Here is a 13,867-nt window from a genome sequence, read left to right as displayed (position 1 = left end):
AACTCAATAAACTTGCTTCCGGGCTGCTTCTTCCCTCTGTCCGTCTGCTCTCTGCTCAGGAAACTCTGATGATGTCAGTAACATGGATCAAATGTATACAGAAACAAAAAGTTGTGTCGAGGATATTGTTACATCATGACAATTTCCAGACTGAAAAAGGCTGATCCATTCTACTGTTTCAGCCCATTACTGTGACTGATTATGAGAGAACTGCCTTCCGTGGTCTTATGAAAGAAATTCAGTTGCAAAAAGCATATGGAAAGGATAAAATGCTTGACTCCTTTTCTCTCTCTCCTTGTACATGTTCTTCTCCTTTGCCCCAGATATCAGAAGGGAACTGAAAAGCCATTGAGTCTAGCCCATACTTGAACAAGAATTCTTCCCTACAACATAGACAATTATTCCCAGCAAGTAGATGTCCAGAATTTACCCGAAGACCACTAATGAATTATAACTCTACCTCTTAAGGCAGCCTCTTACATTTTCATTTATGAATTTAAAATGCATTCTCTAGGGGTTTTTTTTGCTTTTATACTGCCTACATTTCCCCCAATTCCATTTTTTTTATTTTTCTAAATTTAATTATTTAATTAATTTATTTTTAGTTTTCAACATTCACTTCCACAAGATTTTGAGTTTCAGATTTTCTCCCCATCTCTCCCCTCCCCTCCCCCAACCAAGACAGTGTACATTCTGATTACTCCTTCCCCCAAATCTGCCCTCCCTTCTATCACATCTCTCCCCTTCTCTTCTATTTTCCTATAAGGCTAGATAGATTTCTATACCTTATTGCCTATATATCTTATTTCTTAGTTGCATGGAAAAATAATTTTTATTTTTTGAGAAACATGAGAAACAGTGAAGGGAATTTTAAAAACACTTTTTAAAACTCTAAAAGTTCCACATTCTCTCCCTTCCTCCCTTCTCCCCTGCCCTCATTGAGAAGGCAAGCAATTTGATGTAGGTTATACACGTGTAGTCATGAAAAACACTTTCATAATAGTCATGTTGTGAAACACTAACTATATTTGCCTCCATCCTGTTCTGCCCCTTATTTACTGTTTATTACATTATTATTATATATTATATTATCTTATTATTTATTGTCTCCTTCAACCCTGTCCCATTTCAAAAGTGTTTACTTCCGAATACTCCTTCCCCAATTTGCCCTCTTTTCTGTCATTCCCCTTCACCCCCACTTTCCTGTAGGGTAAAATAGCTTTCTCCACCCAATTGAGTGTGTATATTATTCCCTCCTTCAACCAGAACTGATGGAAGTAAGATTCACTCATTCCCTGTCACCTACTCCCCCTTTCCCCCTCACTGTAAAAGCTTTTTCTTGCCTCTTTTATGTGAGGTAATTTACTCCATTCTACCTCTCCCTTTCTCCTCCCAGTACATTCCTCTCTCATCCTTAATTTTATCAGTTCCATTTTTACAAAGCTGTGATCGTTGGAAATTTTTCCTTATTCCAAGTAGTCATCTGCATTCCTACAACTTTTCTCCAAGACTTATTGAGTCTATTCTTGCACTCTCTCTTTCATTGATAGCTTTCTTTTCTTTTCTAACTAGGTTCCTTTTCTCTAATCTCTCCTCCCTTCCATCTATCTTTCACATGAGTGCCATGTAATCTTCCTAACGTACAAGTCTGACCATGCTCTCCCTTTGCTTAAACCTTTGAAAGATTTTTGATGACACCTACCAAAAAATGTTCATGCTGTTTACTTCAGCATTCCAAGTCTTGCACCATATAATATCATGTTTTCATTTTGATCTCACTCTGCTCTCCATTGTGTACCCTGTATTACAGTTTAAATGACCCCTTATGCTGTCACTCAAACTTACTCATGCCTTTGTTTAGCCTCTTTGTTTCTAGCATCTCCTCCATGTCTGCTTCTTTTAAGGACCAACTAAAATGACAACATATATCTCTTATATCTTTCCGCTTCCTCCTGTCCTAAATAGAATTTTTTTTTCCACATGACATATATTTTCATCATTGAGTGTAGTATAATGGAAAGAACACTGAACTTAGAATCGGGAGAGATGTGTTTGAATCTTACCTCCAACACTTACAGTCAGATTATTTAATTTGCTGACCCTCAGTTTTCCTATTGGTAAAATGGATTTTAAAATACCTGGAGTACTTAAGCTTAACACATTGTTGCAGTGATCAAACAGTCAATTGTTCATTTATTCATAAAACACTTTTCAAGCTGTAAAACCATATGTAAATGGTAGCTGTGTTTTATTTTGCGTTACAGAATCTTGTATATATCTTGGATTGTCTGTCTCCCTAAGTTCCTGACACTGGCCGTGTCCAATACAGAGTAGGCATTTAAATGTATTTTGAAGTGAATAAATAGAGGCCCTTATGTTTCCTTCCTAGGTTTACTATATTCTCTCACGGTGCCCATATGGTACAGAAGAAGGAAAGAAAAAATTTGGCATTAAGAGACTGCTGTCAAATGGTACCTATACAGCAGCTTACCCCCTCCATGATGTAAGTATTGATTTGGTTTCAAAACATTTTAAGCCCCTTTCTTCTGCTCATTATTGGAGGTGAAGAACCTTTAAAAGGAAGGGAGCTTTACTTGTCCTGCTCCTGAGCAAATCCCTGAAGTGTCCCAGTTCTCTGTTCCATGTACTAAGATATGTGACTACCTTGAAAGGAAGGATGGTGCAAAGGCAAGAGTGCTAGTAGGCCAAGTAGGCCTGGGTTTGAATCCCAACACTGATACTCACCACGTGGCCTTGACCAAATTGCTTCTTCTCTCTGAGCCTCAGTTTCCTCATCTGTAAAAAAGAGAATGATTATTTTATAATACCTACCTCAGGGGGTTGTTGTAAGAGTACACTGCAAACTCAAAACCTTCTGGAAATGGAAAGTTTGGGTTTTTCTTTTTTCTTTTCCCCAGATGGCAATATTCTGAAGCTCAGACAGGGCAAATTGATGTTTTAAAAATGGTTTCTCAGATTTATACGCACAAGTTCTTTAAAGGTCTAAGCATCAAAAAAATAGTAAAGTCCCACAGGGAAAAACATGCTGCTAAGTATAATCTGTAGAGGTTTCTATCTAAACCTTACTTAGAAAACTCTGAAGATTCAGTCGTAAGGGTTTGAAAATACATCACTTTAGACTCAGAGTGCTTAACCTGGGGTCCAAAAATTTGCCTTTAAAAATAACTTTGATCACTATATTTCACTATAATTGGTTTCTTTTGTCATCTTACATATTTTATCCACTTAAAAACATTATTCTGAGGGGAGTCTATAGACTTTCCTAGACTAAAGGTGTCTGTGATCCAAAAAAGGTTAGGAATCCTTGTTTCAGACTTGGGGGACTATGGATATGCAGTGGTGCGGTAAGACTCACACAGTGTTTCATTTTGTGGAATTTTTTTTCCCTTTTATTCTTCATAAGGTATTGCTTAGTGGGAGAGGGAGACTTGGGGGACAAATTAAGAAGTTACAAAGTATAAAAACAAGATACAAATAAAATTTTACTTTTAAAAATGGGTTAAGAAAACAAAGAAAATAGGTGATGATGGAATTCCTTAGATACTTCATTGGCTGTTTTCCTATTTTTTAAATGTAAATTTTTATCTCTTCTATTTTAACATCACCTAAATATCTCCTTGTATAACTTCCCCCTCCTTCCTCCCAGAGAACCATCCCATAAAACAATGAGTGTTTTGTTAGTAAAAAGAGGAAGAGGAAGGAAAGAAAATAAAACCAATTAATTAAAAAAAAAAACCCTGAAAATAAGTATAATGTTTCACAGCTCTGCAGGAAAGGGGAGGGAGGAGGTATCTTATCATATCTCTTCTGTGGAGCCAAACTTATTCCTTTTTATTTTGCATCACCTACTTTTCATTGTTTTTTAATTTACGCTGTTGTCAGTATGAATATTCTTTTCTTGGATCTGCTTCTTCACTTTGGATCCATTCGTGAAAGACTTCCCATACTTATTTCCCTATTACTTTTAGAGCAGGGGTTCTTGGAGTCTGTGAATTAAAAAGAATAAACTACCTTACATACAATTGCTTTCTTTAGTAATCCTATGTATTTTATTTTATGAATTTAAAAACATCATTCTGATCAAAGGTTTTGCTTCACTAAAATGCCAAAGCAGTCTACGATACATGTACACACACACGTACACACACGTACACACACACACACACACACACACACACACACACACACACACACACACACACACACACACACACACGCTCCGGCTTTGGGGAGACCTGAAAACAAGGATAGAGTGCTCTACAGAATTATAGTGGATCACTGTTTGCAAAAGAAAAGGCTGAGTTTAGTGGCTGCCTCCATCACACCACACATTTTCACAGTATACAACAAGGCTGTTCAGAAAGCCCATCCCTGGAGATCTACCTAGCGTTCAGTCTGGCAATAGTAGAACTGTTCTCCTTATCTCATTTGGAATTTGGAACCCAGTGAATGGTTTGCTATGATCAGTGGCAAACTGAATATTTACAGTCTGCTTCAGAGTGAAAGGTGGATACACTTCCCCTAGGAGTTAATCATTCCTCCAGGATTTTTTCTTAGTGGCCCAATAACTATTCAGGTAAATTTCTCCTTCCTTAATTTTTTAAAGATTATGCAATGTGCTTTTGCTTTATAAGAGAAACCATGTATAAGTTTGTGGAAAGCAGAAAATTCCAGGGAAATAATGAGTGGCTGCCTATCCACCCATATTTACAAAGGGAGAAAAGCAAGGCCGTTAATATTTCCACAAGTAGTAAAGCTTATCTATTTTAAAAGTTATTGAGACAATCAGGCCATTTGTATTATGGTAGATATTCTATATTTACCATAGTTTCAGGTCTTTTCATGTCATCAGGGAAAAAGTGGGGAAATCAAAGTTCTTTTATACAGTCCTGGCAGATTTTTCTGATGTGAATGGTGGTTTACAGCATGGGGGGAAGTGATTTGAGATGTTTCTTAGTATACGAGCAAGAGAAGCTGCTCTCCAGACTTGACTCTGGACCAAGAGCAATAAAGGAATTCCCCATGCCTTGGAACAGGCTTGATGTAAATGAGTCAGCCCTTGGACAACCACAGGCTGTCTTCTGTGGCCATCCATTTAAACCAAGTCGTCTTCAAACAGGAATTCCTTCTTCAAAGTCTCTCATGAGTGGAATGGTCTGCCAGCATCTTTGAGCACCCTACACCTTGAGACAACCCATTTTGTTATGGACAACTTTAATGGCTGAGAAGGCCTCCTTTAAAATTGAGCTGAAATCTTCCTCTTTGGAACTGCTAACCATATTGTTACTAATTTTGCCCTTGGAGCCAGCATTATAAATCTCCCTCTTCCACATGGCAGTCTTCACATCCTTCAAAGATAGCTCTTCCCCACAAGTCTTCTCTTGGAGGCTGAAAGTCTAATTCCTTAAGCCAGTTCCTCTGCGGCACTGGTGCCCAGTTTGGAAACATTTTACTTTGTTGATATCCTTCCTTAAATATGGTGCCTGAAAATGGATATGCTCATTTTGTTGACAGTTTCCTATAGCCAAACATTCCAGTTCTGCTGTGAAGACTGTGGAAATATAGTCCTATTATTGGTATTATGGGGGAAGAGAGAAGAGGGATGCCTGCTTCCTGATTTTGAGAGTCTTCTAATTTAGGGAGGTAGACCTGGAACTTAGAGGCAAGATACATAGGTTCAGATCCCAACTCTGTTGATAGCTGGGTGATGTTGGCCAAGTCCCTTTATCTTTGTAAGTTTCTGTTCTCACTTGTTGTAAAAGCAGCCACACTGGTATACCCAGAATGGCTACTAGTACACGTTCTTAGATCTGCTTTACCAGGAAAGATAGATGTTTAAGGGGTCAACAATCATTTTCAATCACATTCACTAGTTCAGGGGAAAAATCAGCACCCCGAACTTCAGAGAAAATATAAGCAGAAAAATAAAATCAACAGACAGAGTTCTACTGTCTGAATCAAAGCAGTATTGTTATACACTTCACATACATCCCTGGATCAAGAGAATCTTTATTTCAGAGTAGTTGGGATGGGGGTAGGGTAGGAGGTCTGAACTTACAACCACTCAGAGTTTCAACCAGTTTCAACAAGATCCTTCTCATAAGCAATCCCCCAAAGTAAAATATCAACCTCCCAGTATATATAACAAAGACTCAGCTTCTGATTGGCTCAGTCAGTAGGCATGAAACTTACTTGACTGAACACAGCTATGAACTACCAGGTTTCAAAGGAGATCAATTCTATAGATGTTTTCAAAGAGCCTGAGCCTGGGAAACTGAACTTCAAAGAGAAAACAACAGAAGTCCCACTTTGCCTGCTTTTACACTCACCTAGAAAATGGGGGTATTAATACTCACATTATCTACCTTACAAAAGGTGGTTGAGGTAAAAATATTCTGCAGTAATACAAAGTCTATGATTATTATAAAGGAAGAAAGCATATCACATGCTTATACATATTCACATATACACCTATCTAGAACTTCAGAGAATATTCAGTGCATAATTTGCCAAATAGTATAAGATGTATATACCTCCTTCCCTGTGGGACAGAAGTGGTGGACAGCAGGTACAGAGTAGAGGCATATACTCTCAGATGTGATCAGTGTTTCCATGCAATTTGATTAGCATTTCTATTATGATCATCCCTATTTCATAGGTGAGGGAACAGAGGTAAACAGAGGTTAAGTGACATGTCCAGGCTCATACAGCTAGTAAGTATCTGAGGCCATATTGGAACTCAGGTCATCGAGACTCCAGGTCCAGTGCTCTATCCATGGTACCACCTAGATGCCTCAGTTAGATAGAAGGGGAAGGCATTCTAGGGACAAGTGACAATGTAATGGACACCAAAGCCCTACTTCCCAGAGGGCCAAAGGAGAGGGCTTTGACTTTGGCATCATGTGCCATTTCTGACTTCCTCTTTGGCAGGGAATTCATTTTAAATGAATGGGTTATTAGAATCTCAAGTAGGAAGTGTTTGAGCTAATGTATCCCCTGCACCCCACTCCACCTCTGTCCCCAGGCATTATGCTGTGGTAATTGGGAGATGCTGTCACTTCAATATTACCTTCTGCTTTGTCTTCTCTCTGTCATGTTAATGACTTCCTGTAGTGCCAATATTGGAAGAAATCCAGGGATCCAAACTGTGGCAATGAGCGGTATACCCTCTATACCCAGTGGGCTCGCTTCTTGAGGTTTTATAAGGAGCAGCCTTTGGATCTGATCAGGTAAGTTGCTTCCATGAGCATCACTGTAAGTGAAATGTCACCTGGACTTCCCTCTTCACTTGGCACTGCTGGGTTAGATCTATTTTTTTTTTTTCACAAATACAGAAGAAAGAGCACAGTTTCTGGAGTCAAAGGCTCTGATTTCAAATCCTGCCTCTGACACCTACTATCTGTGTATATCCTTGAGCAAGTTACTAGCAAGTCAAGTCAATATCATGTGTCAGGCACTTGCTAAGTTCTGGGTCTGTGAAAAAAGGCAAAAAATAGTCCCTACCCTCAAGTGTGTTGTATTCCAGTTAACTTCTTGGGTCTCAGTTTCCTTAACTGTATATTAAAGGATATTAAATTAGATGACTTCCAAGGCCCTTACCAGCTCTTGATCTAGAATTACATCATATTGTATTGGATGCTTTTGCTTATGATCTGGTTTTACCTTGGCTGCCATCTGCTGGTAATTTGGTTCTCTCGAAGTTGTTCTTGAAAGAAAACAAAAACAAGTTCTAACTTGTTAACCAATTGACTAGTAGGCCTAATATGTTAACATCTGCAAAAACTGATGTTGAATTTTAGAAGGTCACATTGATCTGATTAGGATACCATTTTATTGATTATTTCTTTATTTGCCTTTTTTAATTTAATATTTTATTTTTTCCCAGTTACAAGTAAAAACAATTTTAACATCCTTTTTTCAAATTTTGCATTCCAAGTTCCCCTTCCCTTCCCTCCGCCCCTCCCCATTGAGAAGGCAAGCCATTTGACATAGGTTACACATGTGTAGTCATACAAAACAGATTTCCATGGGATTCCATTTTATTAATCATTACTAGAAGTTTGGCCATCAAGTGACTAACTTGAGCAAGGAGAGGCAAAGTGACCTTCAAAGTTATAGTAAGGCAGTGTGGTGTAGTGGACATAGGGTGATTTGAGTTCAAATCCCAGCTCTGATACTTAACTAGCTGTATGACTGCACAATCCACTTGATCTGCCTCCAGCAAGACCATTGGACTCATCTCTTAAGATTCATCTACTTAGATGAGTTTCTGTTATCTTGTGAAAGCAGTTGCCTATACTGAAATGAAATGATATGGGAATTATACTGAAGAAATCACAGGTCCTTTGCATTATATCTCTTGAAAAACATCTGCTAAGATGTGGTTTGTTTTGCATTTTCTAACAGGGGAGGGATTTCTTACCCGAGTAAAATCACATCTTGAAGTATGAGAAATCTGTCCTTTACAAAGGAGCTGTCCTCATACCTGGAGTACCAGTCAAACTAACTAATGCATCAACTGACTCTCATTTCCCTGGCTTCCTTCAGGGCCCAGTTAAAATCCTACCTTCTCCAGAAAAGCTTTTCTGATCTCCCTTAGTGCCAATGTTTTCCTTTCCATGATTATTTCAATATATTTATCCTGGATACATTTTGTTTGCATAGTTGCTTGCAAGTTATCTCCCCCATTAATTAAACTGTGATCTCTTTGAGAGCCGAGATTGTTTTATGCCTTCCTTTATGAGCACGGCTTAGCAGAACGCTTGGAATATAATAGGTATTCAAAAAATGCTTATTGACTGACTGCCTGTAAATGTGCAGTGACCATGTCAGAATGTAGAAAGGAAAAATAGCTCACTTTATACTATTTATTAGTATTTCCTTTGTAATTTCCCTAAACATATGCTTTGAATTTGTCTGGTTCACGCAAAGTGAAATATCAGATATTATTTGAAATTCATTTAACATGTATTTGTGAAGGGATTATTAATCTTCTTGTGCTGGAGAGAGAAAAATCAGAGGGAAGAGGCTTAATCGATGCAAACTTACGATAACAGTTCCCCAGAAAAACCCAGTGTTGACCTTACATCCTTCAGAAGTGCTTCCTCCTGATTGCACGGGGCTTTAGTCCCCAGGTGCAGCATTAGCAAATGTTTTCTATCATTTGGGCCTTGGCCAGTTGGCCCTGGTGGAGTTCAGCTGTCAGGAGGAATGAGTTTGTCATTTTCTATAATCAACATGGAGGTGATTTTCTTCCCTAATCTTAAGCTTCTTAATTCCCTGAGCTTGATTTTTCCTCAAAATGAATAACTGTTGTCTTTTTCTTCTAAAGATTCATCCATTTTTCCTTGGAATACCACTGGGAACAGAGCTTCTATGGAAGCTGTGTTGGAAGGAATACTTCCTCAGTGAAAGCTCTTGTATGAAGCTACTTGCTGTTTGTTGTTCAGACATTCTCCAGTCACGTCTGACTCTTTGTGACCCCATTTAGGGTTTTCTTGGCAAGGACGCTGGAGTGGTTTGCCATTTCCTTCTCTAGCTCATTTTACAGATGAAGAAACTGAGGCAAACGAGTTGAAGTGACTTGCCTGGGGTCACACAGTAAGAATCTGAGGCTAGATTTGATGTCTTTCTGACTCCATGCCTAGCACTCTGTCTGCTATTCCAGCTAGTTGAAACAACAACAACTTGCTGTAAATTCTCTACATGCAAGAATCTTGTGGAGCCAATAACTTTCTCCAAGCTCTCTCTGCCTAACAATGTAAAAAATAGAGAGTGATTCATCATGGATTTTTTTTTTTTGATGGAGCAGTGCCACATTAACTTAAACATTCGGTGATTATTTTTTCATAGCATTTAAACATTTTTATCAATGTTTTTGTGTTAATATGTCACCTTTATTTCTGAATATATCCCTTCCCAGAGCCATCCACCTATGATAAAGGATTTAAAAGAAATAAACTAAAAAGTAGACCAGTCAAACTAACCAATGCATCAACTGACTATCAGTATAGGCAATGTTTTCCACCTCGGAGAAGTCAACCTCTGCAAAGAAGGGAGGCAATTATTTTCAACTGACTTCTCCTTTTACTTCCCAACCCCAATCCACAACCCTTTTCCCCAAACCGGTAACAGTCTCGAATTCCACACAAGAATCGGGAGGCAAGTTTTGCTCCAATTCTTGCTCCAAATGGAAGCCTGCACAACCAAACTTGAAGGATGGTGGTAATGTCTACATGAAAGCTCCCTTTCCTTCTGTTTTCAGAGTGCTTCTTAGTTAGCTACTGGCTGCATCGTAGAGATAGGTTGGGAAACAGCTGTGAAGGTTATGAATGAAAATGTCTGGTAACAGACTCATTGGTGAAACTTCTCTACAACAGAAGAAAATCTTTTTGGATGAGTTTCAAGGGTTGGTGAGACTCTTGGTATGAGGGGATATTAGCAATGGGCTAGGAGTCAAGGAACATGGTTTTTAAATCTAGCTCAGACTAGTTATGTGAACTTGGCTAAGTCATATTGAACTAATTGGGGAAAAAAAAACCAAAGAAGTTTGGCCCTTTTTCCTCTCTTTTTTATGTAGATGGAGCATTGTGTGAGAATACTGTCCATAGGTTCTTGGCTGTGACCTTTTTGCTTAGCCCAAGTTTTACAGAACAGATCTTTTTGTTAAGGGGATTTGTTCTGTGAACATTGGATTCAGTCACAGGGCCAAACTTGAGGACCTAGAAGGGTACATGTGGCCTTGAGGTCGCAGGTTCCCCACCCTTGGTTTCTACTCTCTGAATTTGGTGCTGTGTTTGTTTAGCTTCATTAAACAGCTTTTTTACCTCTTTAAATTTGTATTTTTTTGTCATAAATTGTCTGGGTAGGGAATATATTGCTCACCATTGGTGTTTAGTCATTTTTCAGTCATGTCCAACTTCTTGTAACCCCATTTGGAATTTTCTGGGAAAAGATACTGGAGTGTTTTACATTTCCTTTTCCAGCTCATTTGACAGTTGAGGAAACTGAGGGAAACAGGGTTAAGTGATTTGCCCAGAGTCACACAGCTAGTAAGTGTCTGAGGCTGCATTTGAACTTAGAAAGGATTCCTGACTCCAGGCCTGGTGCTCTATCCACTGTACTACTTAGTTGCCCTGTTTTCAGTGAAGATGGCATACAAATTGAACATATTTACTTTTCTCTATATCTATCTGTTTATGTTTAAATGAGAATTAAACTAAACTATCATTATGGTCCCTTCTAGCTCTAGGAAAGTAGAAAGCTGTCTGATTTGTATTTGGGGAGCAAAATCCAAACCTTTGTAGCATCAGAGTTGAAAATCCACAGGATCAGAGATTTCAGTCTGGAAGGAACCATAGAGATCACCTAGTTCATTCTAGTTTAATTCTCAGAGGAGGAAAGTGCAGCCCCAGAGTAGTTTCTGATGTGACTTCCCCAAGATCATACATGTGGTAAGCATCAGAGTCTGGATTCAGCCTCCATCCCCTGACTCCAGATTCAGGACCCTTTCCACTGAACCAGTTAGAGTCTGTCCTGGGAGGCCAGTGTGTCTCCGAACCTATCTTTACCTCTTTTCCACAGGAGATATTATGGAGAGCGAATTGGCATCTATTTTGCCTGGCTGGGGTTCTATACTGAGATGTTGTTCTTTGCGGCAGTTGTTGGCCTAATCTGTTTTATCTATGGCTGGATAACAATGACTGACAACATGAGCAGGTAAGGACCAAAACATGGAAGGGGTTTGGTCATGCACTGGATTTAACTTTCCTCTTTACAAAATTTTCCTGCTAGCGATGTCAGTATTTCTGTGGCGGTAGATCCTAATGTCCCTCAGAAAAAGCCCATGTCTTCTAGAGAGGATGTCCTGCCTCCCATGCTCCCCTTTCCAATCCACCTCCACCTGGCTGCCAAAGCGATTTTCCTAAAGCACAGATCTGACCATGCTACTCCCCTACTCAATGAACCCCTGTGGCTCACTTTTATTACTATAGTTCTTCTGTTTGGCATTGAAAGCCCTTCATAATCTGTCACTGGGCTACCTTCCTCAGCTTATTACACACTATTGTCCTTTCCAACCCACCTGGGCTCCCTGCTATTCCTCAGATGTACCCTTCCATTTCTCATCTCCATCCCTTTGTATCTCCCACAGCATAGAAATCTGCGATGAGTCCATCGGAGGAGAGATCATCATGTGCCCCCTCTGTGATAGGAACTGTGAATATTGGAAATTGAATACCACATGTGAATCCTCAAGGGTCTGTATTCTTCTTTATGTTGCACTAGAGAGACTGAGAAGAGCCTTGGGGTGCTCATGACAGATGATGACTAATGAATGTTCTTTGTTTTCTCTTCTGCAGTATTCGCACTTGTTTGATAACGTGGCCACCCTATTTTTTGCAATATTCATGGGAATTTGGGGTGAGTATCTCTGTACAAAGATGAGAGGCACCATGGTGTAGTGACTAGGGAGTTGGCCTCAGAGCCAAGGAAATCTGGGTTCAAAACCCTCCTCCGACTCACATTGGCTCTGTGACCCTGGGCAAGTCATATGGCTTCTCAGTGTTGTAAGCAACTCTGTAACTCACTAAGGTTCAGAGAAGGGGATAGCCTGCATTGAGAGATGGAATTCTTCCCTGGAAGCTCACAACTGTAGTCCTTATTCCCATCTCTCCATGGAGCCCAGTTTCCTAGAAAGGTTTCATTAGCACCTTTTCCCACTTGGTCCTCCAAGAGACCTCTTCACAGTCAAAATGAAAGATGTCCATTGGGCGTTTAGGGATGTACTTTGAAAGCTGCTTAAGACCTCCTTTTAATTTTAATTTTTGTCTCCACACCTAGTAGAATATCTTATACATAGCAGCTTATCAGATCATAGGTAATGAGCTGGAAGAAACGTCTCTTATTTCACAGATGAAGAAACTGAGATCTAAGGAAGCTGTTACTTGCCCAGCATCGTTCACTCGAAAGTATTTGAGACAGAATAAACCCAGGGCTTCTGACTCCAAACCTGTGCTTTTTTCCAATGGACCAAATCTTCTATGTCATGGATACTTAACAGAAACTTGTTGGGTTGAACTGAAGCAGCAGTAATTGAAAGACATTTCACTTAGGTCATGTTGCATAAATATCTATTTTTTCTTCTCCTCCCCCCATGAGTTCATAAACTACCTTTTAAGCTTCATGTCTAGTTGATACCATTTTGTGGGCCCTGCAAAATAGAACTAGACCCAGAATATAAGCCATAGAGTAAGTTTTAGGTTCCTCATAAGGAAAAATGTCCTAACAATTCAACCTTTCCAACATTTGATGCATTGGTTCATAATGTAGTGGGCTCTCTATCACTGGAAACTATATGGCTTCAGTAATATTAACAATGGGATTCTTGCCTTAAGGCAAATGTTGTACCTCATGACCTCAAAAATCCCTCCCACCTCTGAATTTCTGTGATTTGAAATAAAAGTGCTCCCCAAATAATGATTTAAAAAAAAAAAACTGTTTTCTCTGTCAATTTGATTCTTTAAGCAAAACAAAATTGTTGTTTAAAAAGGTAATAATAAAAATGAGAGGCAGCAAGACATACTAAGCAGTGGCCTCAGCCGGGAAGATCTCAGTTCAGGTACTGCCTCCAAACACAGGTTACTCTTGAAGACTTTGTGGCAGAACGGATGCCGATCTACAAGGTGGAGGGAATTTCCCCATTTGGAAATCCCTTCACCAATCAAATCACTAATTCAACTAGTTAAAAACAAATAACACACAAAACAAAACAAATGATATTGTCACATTACTAAATGATTCTGATGCCTCATTTGACTTAGAAGTGCCCATGGATTCTCAAAGACGG

General features: G+C 39.2%; 1 protein-coding gene across 10 annotated transcripts in view; it reads left to right on the top strand.

The window, feature by feature from the left end:
• ANO5 (anoctamin 5) overlaps positions 1 to 13,867 on the top strand; it is a 138,419-nt gene that overhangs the window by 94,312 nt on the left and 30,240 nt on the right. For all 10 annotated transcript variants that reach the window (XM_072619338.1, XM_072619336.1, XM_072619335.1 and 7 more), the window contains 5 exons: positions 2,390 to 2,503; positions 7,135 to 7,250; positions 11,605 to 11,739; positions 12,173 to 12,278; positions 12,381 to 12,441. In XM_072619338.1, the coding sequence (XP_072475439.1) occupies positions 2,390 to 2,503; positions 7,135 to 7,250; positions 11,605 to 11,739; positions 12,173 to 12,278; positions 12,381 to 12,441 (532 nt within the window). The remainder of the gene's footprint in view (positions 1 to 2,389; positions 2,504 to 7,134; positions 7,251 to 11,604; positions 11,740 to 12,172; positions 12,279 to 12,380; positions 12,442 to 13,867) is intronic.

This window comes from Notamacropus eugenii, chromosome 6, assembly GCF_028372415.1.
Source record: "Notamacropus eugenii isolate mMacEug1 chromosome 6, mMacEug1.pri_v2, whole genome shotgun sequence".
NCBI classification, from domain to species: Eukaryota; Metazoa; Chordata; class Mammalia; order Diprotodontia; family Macropodidae; genus Notamacropus; species Notamacropus eugenii.
The sequence above is the reverse complement of the archived record's forward strand: the minus strand, read 5'-3'. Positions and strand labels throughout refer to the sequence as shown.